The sequence below is a fragment of the Diabrotica virgifera genome, chromosome 2 (assembly GCF_917563875.1).
Source record: "Diabrotica virgifera virgifera chromosome 2, PGI_DIABVI_V3a".
Taxonomy (NCBI): Eukaryota; Metazoa; Arthropoda; class Insecta; order Coleoptera; family Chrysomelidae; genus Diabrotica; species Diabrotica virgifera.
In genome coordinates this window covers 239,734,481-239,755,376 of record NC_065444.1, presented here as the reverse complement: position 1 = coordinate 239,755,376, position 20,896 = coordinate 239,734,481, and the positions used below count along the sequence as shown (strand labels likewise).

The 20,896-nt window shown below is 33.4% G+C and overlaps 1 protein-coding gene and 1 long non-coding RNA gene across 3 annotated transcripts in view; one reads left to right on the top strand and one right to left on the bottom strand.

Moving 5' to 3' along the window:
* LOC114328515 (zinc finger protein 721-like) overlaps window positions 1-20,896 on the top strand; it is a 70,098-nt gene that overhangs the window by 39,148 nt on the left and 10,054 nt on the right. Inside the window, exons 6-8 of the mRNA XM_028277378.2 lie at window positions 17,757-17,891; window positions 17,955-18,375; window positions 20,649-20,870. Of these exons, the coding sequence (XP_028133179.2) occupies window positions 17,757-17,891; window positions 17,955-18,375; window positions 20,649-20,870 (778 nt within the window). The remainder of the gene's footprint in view (window positions 1-17,756; window positions 17,892-17,954; window positions 18,376-20,648; window positions 20,871-20,896) is intronic.
* LOC126879841 (uncharacterized) lies at window positions 14,928-17,762 on the bottom strand. 2 transcript variants are annotated; one of them, XR_007696309.1, is made up of 3 exons: window positions 17,158-17,745; window positions 16,897-17,099; window positions 14,928-15,108 (listed from the first exon to the last, which is right to left on the bottom strand). It is a non-coding gene; the product is annotated as an uncharacterized LOC126879841 (long non-coding RNA). The 2 variants fall into 2 exon arrangements; XR_007696308.1 differs by having other exon boundaries at window positions 16,897-17,762.

Genomic DNA, 20,896 nt, shown 5'->3' with positions numbered 1-20,896 from the left:
CCGAAAATTTTTTGGTTGACCTTCTATTATTGTGTGCAAGTAGTAAAATTTATTAAAACCTTCGCCTGAATAGTACTAATTTTGAGGATTGAGAATTTAGTTTGGTTTTAGCTAAAAACAACACAGACCAGACTAAAGCAGACACATATTAGACAAACATAACAAATTGTTTAAAATGATGTGGAAAATTGGCAGACCAAAACACTATATTTTGCTTTTTTTTTGTAATATTTTAAGAGGACTTATAAAGTCACTTAGTTTTTTTTTATAAATTTACTTTTACCGGTGACCTGAAGCTGTTGTGTACATTGTAGACAGCGAAACTGGTCGTTCCATGTAAATAAATGATTGTGAGAACGTCTGTTATTTCATTACATACATAATTTATTAAATTAATCATTAATTTGTAAAAGATTGTTTATTTTTGGAGGATAAATTTGTATTATTTTTTTATTTAAGGATTTTTTGAAAACGGTTCTAAAACAAATAAAAATGTTAAAAAAATGTAATTTCAATTTCTCATTACAATCTATTTTGATTTAATCCCATATAAAATATTTAAAATAAATGATCAATTTAGTTTTTTCTCTCTTTGCCTTTTAATCATATTTACCTATTAAAGAAGACTTAATAATTATGATCTCCGTTTATCATATATATATTGTAAAAAGGTTAGGACGGCACGTCAAGTGGAAATGCAATTTGTCCGGGACGATAACTCCTAGCGCCACCTAGGAAAGAAACCTGAACTATCAACTGACAAACATGACTTGTCAAACTCGAGTTACGCTGGTTTTTGTACGTATACCGATTTCATAATACGAATTGGCGCAAAATTTGAACGATAGAACTTTTCAACGCTTCTCATTTGTTTCGAGCTGCTGTCATATGTCGTATATATAGGGCTTTTCATTCACAGTCATTTGTTTCGAGCTTCTGTCATGTGTCACATAATATTAATATATCTACAACATACGTTATTGGTATATACAAGAATACAAACCAAAGACGTATGACGTAGATATATTAATATTATGTGACACATGACAGAAGCTCGAAACAAATGACAATCAATGAAAAGCCCTATAGGAAAAGTCAAACAATAAATGCACGTAATTTTCCCCTTGTTGCCATATTCTCAATTTTAAAAAATATATAGGGAATAATCGGATTTTTTTGACACGCCATTCCTATTACGGCGAGAATTTCATTGGCTAGAATTAATGACGAGTTTATATGACGTTATTATTATGTGATTGTAAATGGTTATTTTTATTTAGCGTATGGCTCAATACATGGAATAAATACAATTGTAAATGGTAACTGACGTCTGACATAATATTGGAGGTTAAATATAATGTCAAATTATTTACTGTTTTCACAAACTAAGTTCTCACTCTAATAATTTATAAACTGACAATAAATATCATTCTACATGCCACCAAACTGAAAACAGGTGGAAATTGGTTTCAAATTATATTTTATTTATTTAGTTTATTTTTAACCAACTTCCCTTTTCATTCCTTATCCTTGATTGGTCGATTAGGTTTATAATAATCTTGTTCTATGGTAATTTTAAGAAATGTTGTTGGCTAAAAGGGCACAGATCCGAAAGGCCATAAAAGAAGAAGAAAAAAATCAACAAACAAAAATCTTACATAACCTTCTATGGGACAATGTCAGTTTGACACTTATAGTACAGATAGTTATCTTTGTTTCACACTCGTAAAAGACAAAGACAACGGTAGCTGCTTTGATATGTTTTTTATTTGACTACAGCGGTCTCCTGTTAAACTTGCGGTAGCGAAAAACTAATATGTGAGGAAAAATTTGTTAAATTTGTTTGCCTTCAAGTTTATACCGTTGGATTATGATGTCATTAAATCTATGAAGTGCATCCCTAATTGTTTGACTTCCAAGTTTATTAATATTATCCACGGATTATACGACATATGACAGAAACCTTGAAAAGTCCTATTATCCGAAAGTGAACTTGATCTTCACAAACAAAACCCGAGCTTTTCCTACAAATGATTTGCCAAACTCGAGCTACGCTGGCTTTTGTACGCATACCGATTTCATAATTCGCGGTGTGCGAGTACTTGGAGGGGATACGAGAAACGATCGTGGGAAAATATCGGAGAAATCTTGAAACTCTTAAATAATTCATATTGTCAATTGATTTATGATAAGATAGAAGAAGAGATGGAAAAATACCCAAAGAAGATGTTATAATTATACTAGGAGACCTCAATGCCCAGATTGGAAAAGAAGATTTTTTTACAGCAAATTGCAGGAAAACACACCGTACACAAAAACACTAATGATAGTGGTCTAAGACTATGTAACCTAGCAACAAGAACAAACATGATAATAAGCTCAACAAAATTTGAACACCCTAAAATGCATAAAGTAACATGGAGGTCACCTGATCAGAAAACGTATAGCCAAATTGATCACATACTAATAAACAAAAGAAAACAATCTTCAATGAAGGACGTGAGAACTTTCAGAGGTGCGTGTGCGGATTCAGACCACTATATGGTCGCAGCCACCATAAGACAAAAAGTTAAAATCAAAACTAAACAGAAAAATCAACAGAAAAAATGGAATGTCAATAAATTGCAGAATGCAGATATTAGAAAAAAATATGAAGAAGAAGTAACAGTGCAAATAAGAGAGAAATATAAAGCAGAGGACATCAAATCAGAATGGGACATGATCAAAAAGTCAATAGAAGAAGCTGCAAAAAAGCAGGTAGGCAAACACCAGAAGAAAACAAAAAACGAATGGTATAACAACGAATGTAAAGAACTAACAGCACAAAAGGTGCAAGCAAGAATTAAATGGCTGAGAACGGATAAAGAGGAAGACAGAGAAAGTTATGAAAAATTAAGAAAGGACGCTAAGAAAATTATAAGACAAAATAAAAGAAGATGGGCAGATGAAAAGATGCAAGAAATAGAACAGGAAAGAACAAATAGAAACACGAAACATTTCTATAAAAATATTAAAGAACAAACCAAAAAATACAAAGGTAAAACAAACGGAATAAAAAATAAAGAGGGAATAGTCATTGTAAAAGACAATGAATATGGGCAGATCACTACAGAGAACTCTTGACGGAGGAATACACTGGAGAAGAAATGCACGAAGAAGAGGAAACGGTGGACGAAGAAGCAGACGAAATACACATTGCAGTCTCAAAAGAGCCAACAATAGATGAACTCGAGGAAGTAATACAGAAGAGCAAAAATGGAAAAGCTCCAGGAAAAGACGAAATTAACATGGAACTTATAAAATATGGAGGAAAGGAACTGAAGGAAAAAATACTATCACTATTGAAAAATATATGGAAGGAAGAGAAGATGCCAGAAGACTGGGAGATAGGGCAGGTAATAACAATACATAAAAAGGGAGACCAACAAATTTGTGAAAATTATAGAGGAATAACACTACTAAGCACAACATATAAAATATTGACTTCGATAATAAGAAAAAGATTGTCAAAGATCACGAAGAAGAGAGTGGGACAGTACCAATGTGGATTCACAGAAGGAAGATCAACAATAGATGCTATACACACAATAAAACAAATAATGGAAAAAGCAAATGAATACAAACTGCAATTAGAAATGCTATTCATCGATTTCAAACAGGCATTTGATTCGATTAAGAGAAAACAACTAATGATTGCCCTGGAAAAATTAAAAATCCCACATAAACTCAGAAAATTAATAAATATGACAATGAGAACTACCAAAATTAGCATAAAGACGCAAAGAGGCGAGACAGATGAATTCATTATAAATAAAGGAGTGAAACAAGGGGATGCCTTATCCACGACACTGTTTAATCTAGCTTTAGAATATGTACTACGAAATATAAACAAAGGAAACCTAAGAACAAGAGGTGGACAAATAATCGCATATGCAGACGACATTGTTATTATTGCAAAAAATAGAAACATAATGAAAGAAATGCTAGAAGAAATAAAAGAGAAAGGGGAGACAATGGGACTCACATTAAATGAAGAAAAGACGAAAATATTAAGACTAGGGAAACCAGCAATAAAAGGAAAAACCAAAATAGGAAATTCAGAGTTTGAAGATGTAGAACATTTCAAATACCTAGGAGTGACAATAAGCAAAACGGGTGAAAGAATACCAGAAATAAAAGAAAAAATATTGGCAGCGAATAAAGCTTATTTTGCAAATAAAACACTACTGAAAAGCAAAATACTGTCTATTAAAACCAAGATGAGAATGTATAACACCATAATTAGACCAATATTATTATACGCAGCAGAAACAATGACGATGACTAACAAAGATGAAGAAAACTTAAGAATAGTGGAGAGAAAGATCATGAGAACCATACTGGGACCAATCAGAACAGAGCAAAATGATTAATTATTTATATGGGAAATAAGCCACAATTAAAATGAAAAAAATAATTTTATTAACGTTTCGACGCCCAAATCGGGTGCCGTTGTCAAAATACAAAATATTACTGTATATTTTGTATTTTGACAACGGCACCCGATTTGGGCGTCGAAACGTTAATAAAATTATTTTTTTCATTTTAATTGTGGCTTATTTCCCATATAAATAATTAATCATAAAAATGCCACAAGGAAATAGCTTCAGAACAACATTAGAGCAAAATGAATATCGAAGCCGAACAAATGCAGAGATTAAGAAAGTACTAAAAGAAGATATCGTGACCAAAATAAAGCAATGCAGAGTTAGATGTAGATGGTTAGGTCACATCTGGCGGGCAGGAGATGAAGCAGTGACATATGCTATGATAGTAGAATGGAATCCAGGAGGAAGAAAGAAAAGAGGAAGACCAAGATCAAAGTGGTTGCAAGAAGTTGAAGAAGACTTAAAAAACGCAGGAGTCAGAGAATGGCGGGGAAAAACTAGAGATAGGAAAAATGGAGAGAAATCGTTAAGAAGATAACATAAGCAAAAGGGACTGATCCTCCTAAGAAATAGGATCTAGAAAGCTTACGCGACTTAGCCCCATATCGGGGTGTACAGTCACTATATATATTGTCAATTGAAATTGTCAAATTGATGTATATTTCATACTTATTGTCATTGAAGAAGAAAAATTATATGTTGCTCCACAATGTTGATATGATATACAAATATTAGATAAAATTAAATTTAATTAATTGTATTTTGCCTGCAGTATTGCATTTTAATAATTAATTTTATTTACTACATACAATAGGGAACTTGCACATTTTTTTATTACATAATAATGTTCAGTTTTGTATAAAAACGAGATTTCCAAAATTTCACGCTTCAAAAACTCATCATAACTTACGGCCGGTTTCACAAAGTAAAGTTAACTTGTGGTTAAGAGATAACCTCAAAATTACCCCAAAATATGCGTTTCAGTTTCATAATTGTTACCCTTTCTGGCTATACCCATAAGGGCAACCCACTCCAACCTGTGTGGTTAAAAATTCTGTGAGTTAACCATACTTCGCCGTTGACCTGAAACTAAAACGCATATTTTGAGGTAACCTCTGGTTATCTCTTAACCACAAGTTAACTTTACTTTGTGAAACCGGCCGTTAGAAGTACAAATTTAAAGTCTTCTTTATCTTAAAATAGTTCAAACGACCCGTGAGGTCACAGAGTTTAACTATGTGGTTCCGTTTATGGTTATATTTACGTATATTCTTCTTCTTTAGTTTATTGGCCTCCACCTACTTGGGTATTTGCGCAGCTCGTCGTCGGGGAATAAAGGAAAACTATTTATATTCTAATGACATTTATCGTTTGTCGTTGTAATAATATATACCAGTTTGTTGAGATTGGAGTTTGATACAGTTTTTGAATTAAAGGAAAGAAGGTTTACTATTGAAAATAAAACCATTTTGTAAAAGTACTAATTTTCTATGCATAGTTCAAACGATCAAAAACACTTTTAACGTCACATAACTGTATTTTTTACTGACGTTTATAATGTCTAATTTAAAATTATATATACAATTGGTGTAGAATTAAACGAAAAGATTTCTCTGGTATACAGAAGAAATCTTTTCCGTAGCGGACGCGAAAATGTAAATTTCAAAGTCTTCATAAAAGACGATGAACGACAAAAGACACCTCTTTGTGTCACAGATTTGTCTACAAAGCCACGTTATTCGCTACACATTCGTCAATAACGGAGGAAAACCGTGATATGAAAGGAAACGGCGATTGCATTTTATTTCACTTCGACCACCACCGATATTCTACACGACGTGTTTCGAGCTCATGTCAAGCCCTCGTCAGGAACATCTAGGTGGATGGTCGAGGTGTAACAAAATGCTTTTGGCCTTTCTGGTAATAATAAAATAACCAGACTTCAGTACACTTGGTACGACATCTATATGAATTAAACGAAAAGATTTCTCTGGTGTACAGAAGAAATCTTTTCCGTAGCGGACGCGAAAATGTAAATTTCAAAGTCTTCATAAAAGACGATGAACGACAATAGATGAACGACACATATATGTCGTACCAAGTGTACTGAAGTCTGGTTATTTTATTATTACCAGAAAGGCCAAAAGCATTTTGTTACACCTCGACCATCCACCTAGATGTTCCTGACGAGGGCTTGACATGAGCTCGAAACACGTCGTGTAGAATATCGGTGGTGGTCGAAGTGAAATAAAATGCAATCGCCGTTTCCTTTCATATCACGGTTTTTCTCCGTTATTGACGAATGTGTAGCGAATAACGTGGCTTTGTAGACAAATCTGTGACACAAAGAGGTGTCTTTTGTCGTTCATCGTCTTTTATGAAGACTTTGAAATTTACATTTTCGCGTCCGCTACGGAAAAGATTTCTTCTGTATACCAGAGAAATCTTTTCGTTTAATTCATATAGATGTCGTACCAAGTGTACTGAAGTCTGGTTATTTTATTATTACCAGAAAGGCCAAAAGCATTTTGTTACACCTCGATCATCCACCTAGATGTTCCTGACGAGGGCTTGACATGAGCTCGAAACACGTCGTGTAGAATATCGGTGGTGGTCGAAGTGAAATAAAATGCAATCGCCGTTTCCTTTCATATCACGGTTTTTCTCCGTTATTGACGAATGTGTAGCGAATAACGTGGCTTTGTAGACAAATCTGTGACACAAAGAGGTGTCTTTTGTCGTTCATCGTCTTTTATGAAGACTTTGAAATTTACATTTTCGCGTCCGCTACGGAAAAGATTTCTTCTGTATACCAGAGAAATCTTTTCGTTTAATTCATATAGATGTCGTACCAAGTGTACTGAAGTCTGGTTATTTTATTATTACCAGAAAGGCCAAAAGCATTTTGTTACACCTCGATCATCCACCTAGATGTTCCTGACGAGGGCTTGACATGAGCTCGAAACACGTCGTGTAGAATATCGGTGGTGGTCGAAGTGAAATAAAATGCAATCGCCGTTTCCTTTCAATTGGTGTAGAATGTAAACATACAACCCCGTGACGTCACGACGCGTTTTGGGGTGGCTGCTATAAGTTTAATTTTTAGTCGTCTTTAGGGGCCAAACGAAAGAAAAACAAAACTTTTTTATCTTTGATACATGTTCTAAATTATGTTCTGTTATGATTTATACCATTTTTTTTTCGAAAACCTCAGTCTTACTTTTTCTTCTCATATTTTTTTGGGGACTGTTGCCTTGACGATTATCCAGCAACCAGGACTAATATAATTGGCCAATACAATTAAAAGTGCGAAAAATGTTGCTGAGCTATGAAACCAGGTGTCGCTTTTCCGAACTTGCACGGTCCCAATACGACTTGACGCAGACGTTGAGTGATTCTCCGAAAGTGACTTCAATCTACCGAGTCTTCATCAATCATATTTTGTTCTTGAAACTTGAAACGATATGGTTGATTTATTGCTAATTTACTCTACAAATTATGATGTAGATACCTACTACAAATGATATTCTTACTCGGAAATTTGACTCATCATCATCAACCCGTACGCGTCCACTGCTGGACATAGGTCTCCCTCAGCTCTTTCCATTCATCTCTATTTTGTGCGGCTTGCATCCAGTTACCGACAACATGTTTCAAATCATCGGCCCATCTGGTTAGTGGGCGTCCTCTGCTCCGTAGTGCTTCTTCTCGCGGCCTCCACTCGACAATACGTTTTGTCCATCGGTTGTCTGGCAATCTGGCGACGTGTCCTGCCCAATTCCACTTAAGCGACGCGATTTTTTCGACAGCGTCTGTTGTTTTTGTACTACGGCGTATTTCTTCGTTTGGGATTCGGTCTCTCAGGGAGACACCCAACATCTGGCGCTCCATAGCCCTCTGAGTTACGCGAATCTTGTTCACTACCTTTTTTGTTAGTGTTAATGTTTCGGCTCCATAAGTGAGTACAGGCAACACACATTGGTCAAAGATTTTCCTTTTGAGGCATATGGGCAAGTCCGATTTAAATACATAGTTAAGTTTACCAAACGCTGCCCAGGCTAATCCTATGCGACGTGGGAGTTCGCACGTCTGGTTATCTCGTCCCAACCGAATTTCATGTCCTAAGTACTTATAAGATGCAGTCTGCTCAATATCCATTCCATCAACAACAATATTACGATTTAGCACCAGATTAGTCATTATTTGCGTCTTGTTGATATTAATCTTTAGTCCGACCTCTAAGGAAGCGTAATATAATTTGTTCAACATTATTATTGCATCATCCATACGATCGGCTATAAGGACAATGTCATCTGCGAATCTCAAATGACTGAGCTTCTCTCCATTTATATTGATACCATATTCGTTTAGATCTGCCTTCTTAAATGTGTGTTCTAAAAGGGTTGTGAACAGCTTTGGTGAGATGGTGTCTCCCTGCCGTACTCCTCGCTGTATACAGAATGTATTTGTTTGTTGTTCAGACAGTCTTACGCTAGCCGTTGCCGTTTGGTAGATATATTTGATCATGTTAATGTAGCGATGGTCTATTCGGCATTCTGTCAATGCTTTTAACATTTTCTGCTGGCTTATGGTATCAAATGCTTTCTCGTAGTCCACGAATATCAGTGCCAATGGTTTGTTGTATTCCGCAGACTTCTCTATTAGATTTTTTATTACCAGTAAGTGCGGTCGTTAGTGCTATATCCAGATCTAAAAATAAAAATATCCAGAAATTTGACTACTTCATCAATAATCCATTTTTGTCGCGAAATTGCCAAAAATATTGGTTACTGTAATTTTATGGCAAAATTTATGAAGGGGTAGGCGCAAAATCTTGGTCCAATGCTATTTAAATGCATTCATTTTTTTCGAATCCTGAGAAAACTAATAAGTATTTTTGAAAAATTTAAACGCAGAATTAAAAGATTACATTATTACCAATGGCCGAAATTCCCTGAAAACTTCTGTAATGTTTATTTGAATAAGTTACAGGGATAAAAAAAAAGAGAAAATTTAGTGTGATTTTTAATTTCAAATATTTCATTCAAAAGAAACTTTGTTTATTCTAAGGAACTTTCGACCCTCGGTAATAATATATTCTTTCATTTTGCGTTTAAATTTTTAAAAAATATTTTCATTTTCACAGGATTTGAAAAAAATGAATGCATTTAAATAGCATTGGACCAAGATTTCGCGCCTGCCCCCTTAAGCAAAATAATTTAAAGTTTTATGTACCTATGTACTAAAATGAATGAGGAAGTCAGAAAAAATTAGAGAGAGAGACACGATAATAATTACACTTTTATAAAAAATAACTTTTTATAATAAAATGTTTTTATAATTTATAGGAGAAAATATAAAATAATTTGACGATATAAAATGCTTAAAATTCCAAAAATTACACTAGTACAAAAAAGTACTTTTTATGATACCACGGTTGTGTTATATGTATAGACACAATATAAAATTATTAACTATAAATATTGTTGTTTCAATCCCTTTGTCATAAAAGATTTTTGATAAAATTTATTATATTTTACAAAATTTTGGAATGTGTTTAATTCGTAGAACAATTTTAACAATTGTTTTTAATAAAGATTTCATGCCTCTATAAATAGTTTCTCATGTCTTTCGATGTAGAATAATTAGGAAAGCAGGAATTCAACAGTTTAGAATTTTACATTGAGTTTCCTATGGCCCGTTTTCCAATTCACCACCCTGTATATAATATTTATATATAATAATTAACTTATAAAATATGAATTTTAAGTATATTAACTTTTAATTATTTATTAAAAAAAGATACGAAACAGCCGGGTTTCGAACTCGGGACCTCTCGAACTGCAGTCTAATGCTCTACCACTGAGCCACCATTAATTTGTAGATATCTATTTATTAACGTACTTTAAAATGGAAACTAAATGTCATTGCATTAGTCACATTTTTAAAATAGTTTGAAATTAAAAAAAAATCGATTTATCCATATAACAGTAGCGCACCTAGAATTTTCTTCTGGGAGGGGTTGACTTGTGCCCCGAAATTTTTTTGTATTGCTTGTGAAAGACAAGTTACATTTTCCTACTATTCTTTATATATTTTGCATATGTCCTGGGAGGGGTTTTAACCCCCAAAACCCCCTGGGTGCGCCACTGCCATATAATAGCAGTTAAATGATTGATTACTTATTGAAAAGCTAAGCAAATTTGATTTTGATTGAGAAGCATGTATGTTTCTGAGGTCATACCTTTCTGTTAGGTTAAATCAAGTCAAAGTAGGGAACAGTTTATCTAAGCTATTTATGTCGACATCAGGGGTACCACAAGGTAGCAACTTGGGTCCTCTTCTGTTCGCTATATTTATTAACGATTTGCCTCAATGTGTGAAGTTTTCGACAAGCCTACTATTTGCAGATGATTTTAAGATTTTTCGAGAAATTTCAATTCTACAGGACTCTGAGATGCTGCAATGTGATCTGAACTCAGTAAGTCAATGGTTTGATGACAACAAAATGTTTCTAAACACTTCTAAATGTCATGTTTTTACTATCACTCGAAAAACACAATACGTGGAGAACCAAAACAAAATTTCTAACACTGTACTTGGAAGAAAGAACACTTGCAAAGATCTTGGAGTAATGTTTCAGCAAAATTTGAGATTTAGTGAACATTATCGGATCATCATTGGAAAGGCATACAGAACTCTTGGCTTCATAATTCGTAATTAAAATTTTTTTAAAAGAACTGAAACTCTAATATCATTATACAATGCACTGGTAAGACCTCACTTGGAGTATGCCTCTATTATATGGGCACCACAAGCCGAATTCAATGTTGATCTGATTGAAAAGGTTCAAAAACGATTCTTGAGGTTTCTTTATGTCAGAAAGTTTGGTATCTATCCCTACATGATTTCCTATAATGCTATGCTAACTTGTTTTAAAGTTCAGCGACTGGATAATAGAAGACATTTTCATTCAGCCCTTTTTATATACTATGTTGTAAATCACATTAAATATAAAGATTGCTTTTTTATAAATAATATTAAATTTCATGTTCCAAAAACACATTTAAGAATTAATAACAAACGACTGTTCTCAACTAATAAGACTGATTGTTCACCCATAAATAAGATGTTAGAAGAATGTAACCATATGATAATTAACTGTGATATAGACTTTTTAAATTCTTCTGTGAAATAAATAAAAGTTGCTTCTGAAACAAATTTCTAGTCTACAAAAGTTGTCGTAAAATTTTATTTAGATGTATTTATTTGTCTAGATGTATTTGTAGTGTTTTTTTTTACTTGTTTTTACTTGTTCTATTCTGTTTAGGTTTAGTACTTAATATAGGAATTAGTTTTTAGCAGTAGTAAGCAGTAGTTTTAATGTAATAACAATTATTTTGTGTATTAAAGGAGGTTAAATAAATAAATAAATAAAAAAATATTGCATTGTTAGCTAGCTCTGAGCTAGTCTGAAAATGTCAGGTGCCTAGGTAGCCTAGAACTATTTTTAAAATTGATTACAAAATTTATTGCTTATAGCGCCATCTATCCATAATTCGAAAAAATGTCTCGAATAAAAGTTACTTATTTTTACGATAATGGTAACATGTAGTTACAAAGACCAAGCCAAGTATATAAAAACGTTTTAAAATAGCTGGAAGTCAGAAAAAATTGAGTGGAGTGACTGTAGATGACAATTGATTGGATCTCCAGTCCTATCATCATCATTCGCACTACAACCCATGGTGGGTCTTGGCCTGTTCCAGAATCAGTTTCCATTCCTTCCAAATCATGCTCTGGGCCTGCTTCTTTTCCTCACTCCATCCGGTCTCTGGCTATAAATGTGTTTCGACGGCTCCACCTCATTCATTCACTCTAAGTGGCCTAGCCACTGCAGCCTGTTTATTTTCATAGATCTAGTAACTAGGCTCATTAATATAAAGGTGGTAAAGCTTATAGCGTCTACGCTATAATAATTCATTTTCCTGCACACCTTTATAGATATGTCTAAGGATTTTACGTTCAGGGCGTATGGAAATGGGAGAGTCACAAAGTTTCGCAAGAAAAAAGCGAATATTTCGAGAAATAAACGTCAGACCTAAAAATACGTTTTCAATGTTTTTCAAAAATCTATCGAATGATACCAAACATGACCCCCACAGAGAGGGGTGGGTGGTAAATTTAAAATTCTAACTAGGAACCCCGCGATAATTCGTGAAATGAACATCAGGATCGAAAAACTGCAAAATACACGTATTCAATATTTTTGAACAATCTATCGAATGACACCAAACACGACCCCCCTACGGAAGTGGGATGGGGGGTTACTTTAAAACATTAAATAGGAGCCCCAATTTTTTATTGCAGGTTTGGATTTCTTGGCGACCCGTTAGCAATAAATCTACAGGTCGAGCAAGTCTCGTAAATTTCACGATTGCGAGCCACGCTTCACGCAACCGTGTTTGCGTACTTGTGTTTCGAGTTGCGTGGTCGTGCGGAGTTATATTTACCAATTCGCGCAATCGTACTTGAGACGCTGTGTCAGGTGAGGTGTTTGAAAATTTGTGTAACTTGATTCTGTGGTTAAACTTTTGTTTTATTTTTTTTTCGCAGAAAATTTTTAGATGAAGTAATTGTATGATGATATGATGAAGATAACACAGAAAATACAAGAGGGCAGCATACTTTGCAAAACAACTGTTACAATTTGAAATCAACAAGTTGTTGTCTTGCAGGTAAAAAAAGTGACTTTTTAAAAAAATTATATCTTGGAAACTAAAAATTATTTTTATTTATAATTGAAACATGTAAAAGTATAGTACTCTCAAAAAAATTTCAGCCAAAAATATTCATTTTTGTAGAGTTGACTGCAATTTTTCGACAACAGCCCTTTTTTAGGGTGAGCAGCATAACAAGTCCAGTCTCATCTGAAATCAAAGTTTCTTGTAGTTTATACCTCTGGCTAGTGAATGAACAAAGGATTTTTTATTAGATGAGGTCATTTTTGTTTTATAAAAAAAAACTACTTTAAAAATGAGAAAAATTGGGGTCAAAAATGTGTTTAAACTTATGTAAAATCTTCAAATTTAATTTTTTTTAATTCCTTCGTTCATATTCTAGCCAGAGGTATAAACTACAAGAAACTTTTTGATTTCAGATGAGACTGGACTTAGTTATGCTGCCAACGCAAAAAAAACTTAAACTCTACAAAAATGAATATTTTTGGCTGAAACTTTTTTTGAGATTACCTTAAGTACTATACTTTTACATGTTCCAATTATAAATAAAAATAAATTTTAGTTTTCGAGATATATTTTTTTTAAAAAGTCACTTTTTTTACCCACAAGACCTATGTAACCCCTTAAAAAAATGTTTCGAAGAATATGTTTGATGGCCAAGATGCATACATATATTTAGAAGGAAAGTTCCTGATTTCTGTAGTATAATACATAATACCAAAGAGGAAGTAGCCCTAAGCGCCAGACTCCACTTGCGATTTGTAGTTGTGAAGATTGAACACATTCTTTCAAATAGAAGTCAATCTATGATTATTTAGTCACAAATGGATTGACTTGTATTTGAAACAATGTGTTCAATCTTCCTGATTACAAATCGCAAGTGGAGTGCGGCGGTAATAACACCAAAATATTCCATATAGGTCCATAGAAGGTACACAGACATTGAAAAATTCCTGGAATATCCCCGAAAACATGTTCCCTGAACATCCCAGGAAAATCCTGTGTCAGCATTTTAAACATTACCTGAATGTCTTATTGGAACATTCCATGAATGTCCACGAATGTTCTCTGGACATTCAAAATATATTTTGTAGACATTCCCTGGATATACCAGAAATACAGTGATGAGCGCTCTAATAACCGGCAAAATAGCACAAAAGATGTATTAAGTAGTGAGATAAAAAGACATGAAACTAGTCGAGCTGGGAAATTTAGCGATATTAACTTATACATTTAGATTGTATTGATTGTGTACCACCTTCAGACATATCAGACGAGTTTGGAAACTACCACTGTCACAGTGACAGTTTTAGTTGACATACTCCTCCGATATGTGTAAAGGTGGGATCAATATAACGTAAATTTAAAGGTTAATTTCGCTAAATTTCCCAGCTCGACTAGTTTCATTTCTTTTTATCTCACAACTAAATATGTTGCCCATATTTTGCCGGTTATTAGGGCACTCATCACTGTACATCCTTGCTGATGTGACAATACCTCCTATCTGTTTTTTCATGAGTTTTGTATGAGAGATGGAAAAACATGTTTTAAGGTCACCTCCTGTGTTCATATGTAAGTTTTGACTTGTTTTGTAGTTCATAGATAGTTTAATTTACTACAAAACAAATATCATATGAAAACAGGAGGTGACCCTAAGACAAGTTTTTAGTCTCTCTTACAAAACTCATGAAAAAAAACAGATAGGATGTATTATTACATCACTGACGATATGTGGCCATACCAAATAATACATCCTTGATAAATATAAACATTTTTATTGAACAAAATCTTTTCATACATTTTTTAATGCAATTTACTGATATTCCTAAATATTTTAAAAAAATGTGTCACATTTGCTTTGTAAACCTTTCTTTTGCCTTTCGTAGCCACATATTCCGTTTCCTTCCTGGTTTTTTGTAGACCACTTCTCTCAGCTGATTCTAAAAAAAAATAAAATAAATGGTAATTTTTCTATCCTTTACAATTAACAATCAGAAGAAATATTATTTACAGATAATGATATGCATAATAATAATAGGTTTGTTTTAGCATCAGTTTAAAACAGTTTGAAATCATCAGCGAATAGTGGACCAGCGCGAGTAGAGGGGATCGCACTGGTGACTGTATTATGTTCTTTTACCGACCAACTGTTTGCTGACGGTTTTTGACTAGTTTGACTGTTTGCTAGAATAAACCTAATAATAATGAATATTTTGTATTTTGACAATGACATCTGATGTGGAAGTCAAAACATTAATAAAATTATTTTTTCAAGTTAACTTTCACATGCGCGTCTTAAAATTGTACTTTTAATACTTATATCATAAATAACTATTAAAACTATCTTAAGAGGAAACAGTATCGATCAACAGGTAGCGAAAAGGTGTTCCAAGATTGCGGCTGTAATTTTGAATATTTTTTCGAGATATTTGGCACACATATTCTTAATATAATAAAGAATGGTGGTACAGAGCCCAATTTGAAAAATATATTAATATGTGGAAATTACTTTGTAATTAAATACAATATAAAAAAACGAGCTTGTACCGCCATTAAGAAGAACAAAAAAATACACTTTCTTCAAATACAACTTTTTTATCCGATTTTGTGTTATTTTGGAACTACTAAAATTTTTTATTTCATTAGTAGTTCCAAAATTACACAAAATCTAGGCATCGGATAAAAAAGTTTATTTGAAGAAAGTGTATTTTTTTGTTCTTCTTAATGGCGGTACAGGCTCGTTTTTTAAATATTGTATAATTACAGAGTAATTTCCACATATTAATATATTTTTCAAATTGGGCTCTGTACCGCCATTCTTTATTATTTTACGAATACGTGTGCCAAATACCTCGAAAAAATATTCAAAATTACAGTGGCAATCTTGGAACACGTTTTGGCTACCTGTTGATCGCTACTGTATTAACTTAAAACATTGTAATTTGCTAATCCAGTATATTTTACTCTACTACTACTCTACTAGCTACCTCATTTTCCACTGTTTCTAAAGACTTGTTTACATGGGTAGAGTTTTGAGGAGAGTAGAGTAGCGGTAGTACTCTACCAAAAATGGCTTGATACCATTCACATGAGGAGAGTACAAGTATAGTACTGATGCTAGTATAGTGAAACCGATTTTTGTATTTTTAAACACTCTTGATTATAAGTGCACCTTAAATTCTTAATTTTTTGCTTAAGCTCGTTTACTCCAAAGCCTCCTTTGCCATTCTTTAGACGATTTCATCCTCCGCAGCTTGCTGCAAACTTTTATTTCTGTAGTATACACTACCTAAATTCCATAAACACTGGTATTCGCCGTATTATAGCTCTACAAGTTTTAAAGTTTCATCTTCGGTGAACTTCATTTTCACTATTTACACAAAACACAATTCCAGCCAGAATGACAGCGCCCCCATGTACTCTCCTACCTACTCTATTCTGCCATAACTGAGCGTGTTCCATGGGTAGAGTGTGCAGCCGAGTAGACATTTTGGCAGTAGTGGTGGTCATAGAGTAGTTACTTTGCCATAGGTTGCTAGTCACTCTACTTTAACTCCAACTATACACTCTACCAGCTATTCTACTGTGCTGAGCATTTTTACAGGTAGAGTTACTCTACTCTATCAAGTACTTGCATCATTACTCTACCCGTGTAAGCAAGTCTTAAATCTACTGAATGAAAATCTACTTCTACTCTTAATGAAAAATGTCTAAAATCATTTACCCACCTAGTATTATTGTAGAATTTAAGACAGTCCAGTGCCTTATAAATAATTTCAATATGAATATTATTTCCTTTAATTCTCCTTTGATACCACTCCATTTTAGATTTTGGGGAACTTATTTCATTGTGTTTATAGCCCATATTTATTGAAGGAACCCAATCTGGAGATTGTTATTATCGATTAAGTCGGCTGGTTTTCCTATTTTCCTATAAGATTAAAATGTTAACATCTTCAAAAATCGTTACTGTTGTAATTGTAACTTACCAGATATAAAATGATTACAGCAGACAGGACAGGAAAATTTTCATTTCGCTAGTAAAACCTGTACATTGTATTGCATTTAACCATTGTTGTCTCTCAGATACCTTATTTAGTTCAGTTTAAAAGTGAACTTTATCTTGACTTCACAATTACTTTGCATTTCACACTTCAAAACACAACACCAATGAAGCATATTATCTTTCTAAATTAATACTTCCAGAGAAAATGTTAAATTAATCTTTGTACAACACAAAATTACAAAGAAATACAACTAAAATTATCTAAAACTCATGAAGAACAGATAGAATAAGATTTATCTTTTACACCCAGTAGCCATATTGAGAATAGTATATTATTATCAGTAGAAACGATTACATTTAAATTTGGTAAATATAACTCCGCACGACCACGCAACTCGAAACACAAGTACGCAAACACGGTTGCGTGAAGCGTGGCTCGCAATCGTGAAATTTACGAGACTTGCTCGACCTGTAGATTCTTGTTTAGCAATATCTAGTTATGCAACCAAGAATACAAGAAAATTGTAAATAAACAATGTGACCTAACCAAAAAATTCAAAAGTTAAAAATTACCGGAAATAAATAATGGAAACTCAATTGAGACTTTCTGTAAATAATTTTTCATCCATTTGCAGGCTTTGTCTTCAACCCAAAGATTTGTTACCTCTAAGCAATCTAGAGGTAATGCAGGTTTTTAAAGAAATTACCAAAATACAGGTAGGTATTTAAAAATATACTTAGTTCTACTACATCAACTCACCAATTTGTTAAATTTTGCAGATAACTGAAGATGATCTACTACCAAAAAATATTTGCAAGACTTGTGTCAGTCGTCTACAAGAAATTAAACAATTTATAGAACTATGTACAGCTAATAATAATTTGTTTCTTATGGCTTTAAAACATCCCTATGTTGAAATTGAAGTATCTATTGAAATACCTTGCCAAGTAGATAAAATAGTAACGAAGGGAACAGTGGAACATATTTCACTAGAAGAAACTGAGCCAAAAAAACATGAAGAGAACACAGAGTTTTTACAGTTAGACATTTGTAATAATAATTTTAAACAGACACAAGTATGCATTCCTCATTTAGAAGAACGTAAAATTAGTAAACAAATTAACAAGAACATGTGTACAAAAGAGGTTGATGTAATACTAAATAGTGAAATTAAGAAAACTTGTGAAGTATGTAACAAAGGTATAAATTTCATTCAAAAACTATGCTTACAGCACAATTAACTGCCCACCTCTATGAGTCTTCCACTTGTTTACATTAACTATAGCTTATCAACTGTTTTGTGTTCTGTCGAGTGGGTACGCTGGTAATAAATTGAACACTAATACTCTCATGTTCTTTCCCTAAATTTGTGTCACCAAAGGGTTTTTGGAATTTAGTCATTGTTCTACATTGTTGTTGTAGTGTTATTGTGTTAAAACCTTGACTGCGTTACGGGACAAATAGACCTCGTACTACACTAACGCTTGGCTGAGTCAACTGGGTCATAACACATGGTGGCAAATGAGGTATACGAGACATAATATATGCCTCGTAACGTAACACACCCAACGTAGGTTTATAAATATCTCTAAATGCAACCAGGGTGTTAAGTGTTAACTGTTAAAACATTTCCTGTTATTTCATCATAGTAAGCAAATATTTGTTTAATTTGAAATGTTAGTGATGATTATTTTTGTGACTATAAAAAAGCCACTCGTTGAAACTGATGCAACTAGGGCAGTGGCTTTAGCTGATGATGGGTACAGGTACAGCCAACATCATATCGATTGTACACGTGATATACCCCTAACTACGGTATTCTGGGATTCTTGGATTTTGTCAGACGATTTCAGGAGAGAGATTCATACATCCACATTGATGCACTACAATTCAAGATCAAGATTCAAGAGAATTCGCTTTTGCACCAGTCCTGAAGCTCATATGCATCTTTTTGAGGTGAGAAATGTTAGTGTGAGCGAAAGTATCATTAGAAAAAGAATGGCAGAAAGAAATTTGGGGCTTAAAATATGCTGATCGGCGTGTGGAGGAATGGAAGAACATTAGAACATCAGATAAGAGCAGAATAGCCCTAAGGGGTCCAGATGGATGTCAGTGTGTCTACAGGTGTCAAAATGAAAGGTTTGCTTTGTGCACTCTAACCGAAACAGTGGCTTACCGAGGAGGATCAATAATAATTTGGGTAGGTATCTCTGACGAAGCTCATATTGATCTTGTTGTGTTTGATAGAAGCAGTGTGAATGCTCAAACGTATGTGTAACTAGTTCTCCAAGACCATGTCATGCCTTTCGCACCATTCATTGATGATAACTTTAGACATTAGATTAATCCATGACAATGCACATTTCCATGCTGCAAGATCCACCCAATTGAATACATTTGAGACAGCCTCAAAAGATAAGTAAGAGTAGTACCAGTACCTACATCCTCAGAGAGCTCAAGATGTCTGAGGAGTGGAGTGGCACAATATCTCCTAATCAGATATCCAGGATACCATAATATAATACCAAGATTTTTAAACATATAATTTTTGCTAAGCGCATCCCTTGATAAACGACATTTATTTGATTTTATTGTTTTCTTTTTCCCAAAATCGTACCTTTCATAAAATATGGTCCGAGATTAACAATTTCTGCAAATTGAAAAAAATACAAGGTGAGCGGTTAATTGAGGGGGTTAGAAGTAAAAGGGTTTAAGTGCACTTTTCTAAAAATATGCTTGAAGTACATATTCACATACTTACTTAAATGGTATTATAACTTGGTGATAAAAGGATTCAAGCATATTTCGCCCTGCAGTCGCCATTTATCGCCATTACATTTAATTTAATGAAAATAATTGCAGTTTGCATTGGTAGTAAACGGGTGTAAGTACGCTTGAACTGTTTTAACTCAAAACTATTTTTAGTATTCTGTAAAAACAAGTAGTAGTAAACGGGTTTAAGTGCGCTTGAATCATTTTACCACAAAATTATTTTTAGTATTCTGTAAAACCCCCATGTTAATACAGGATTAATTTCAAGTAAATAAATATTAGACTTGTACCGAATTTTGAAGACTGATTATGCAACTTGTCAGTTGTAGTTACACTGTGGATAACAACTGGGATCAAAATGATTAGTAATAGTCAAAATCTGCACTTGAAACGTTTTACCAGTAACATTTTTATCAACACCATGTACCGATTCAAGTACATTTTTTTTAATAATTGAAAACAGGAAGGATATAGTAAGAGTACCTAATAATATATTTTTACTATTTTCTAGAACATGTACACTAGACATATTTTAGTTTAATGAATCCTAGAATTTATAAAACTCAAACAAATTGAAGCTGATTATCTCAGAACTATCATTACTGCACTTAAACCCTTTTACGTCTGACCCCCTCAATTGTGCCAGTTAGTTTATTTTTGATACCAAAAAATTAATCTTTATGATATCTTTTCTGTTTTAGTATTTCCAACTAAGTTAAGTTTGCTGCGTCACAAAAAACGACATAGAAATAGAAAAAAACCACCATTTAAATGTACAAAATGTGACCGGTTGCTAACATCACGAAACTCACTAAGCAAACACATGAAAATTCACACTGGAATTAAGCCATTTAGATGCTCCTACTGCTTAAAAAGTTTCTTATATATGCGTAGCTTAACAGTTCATTTAACGTTGCATACAGGTGAATTTTTTGATTTAACTATATAC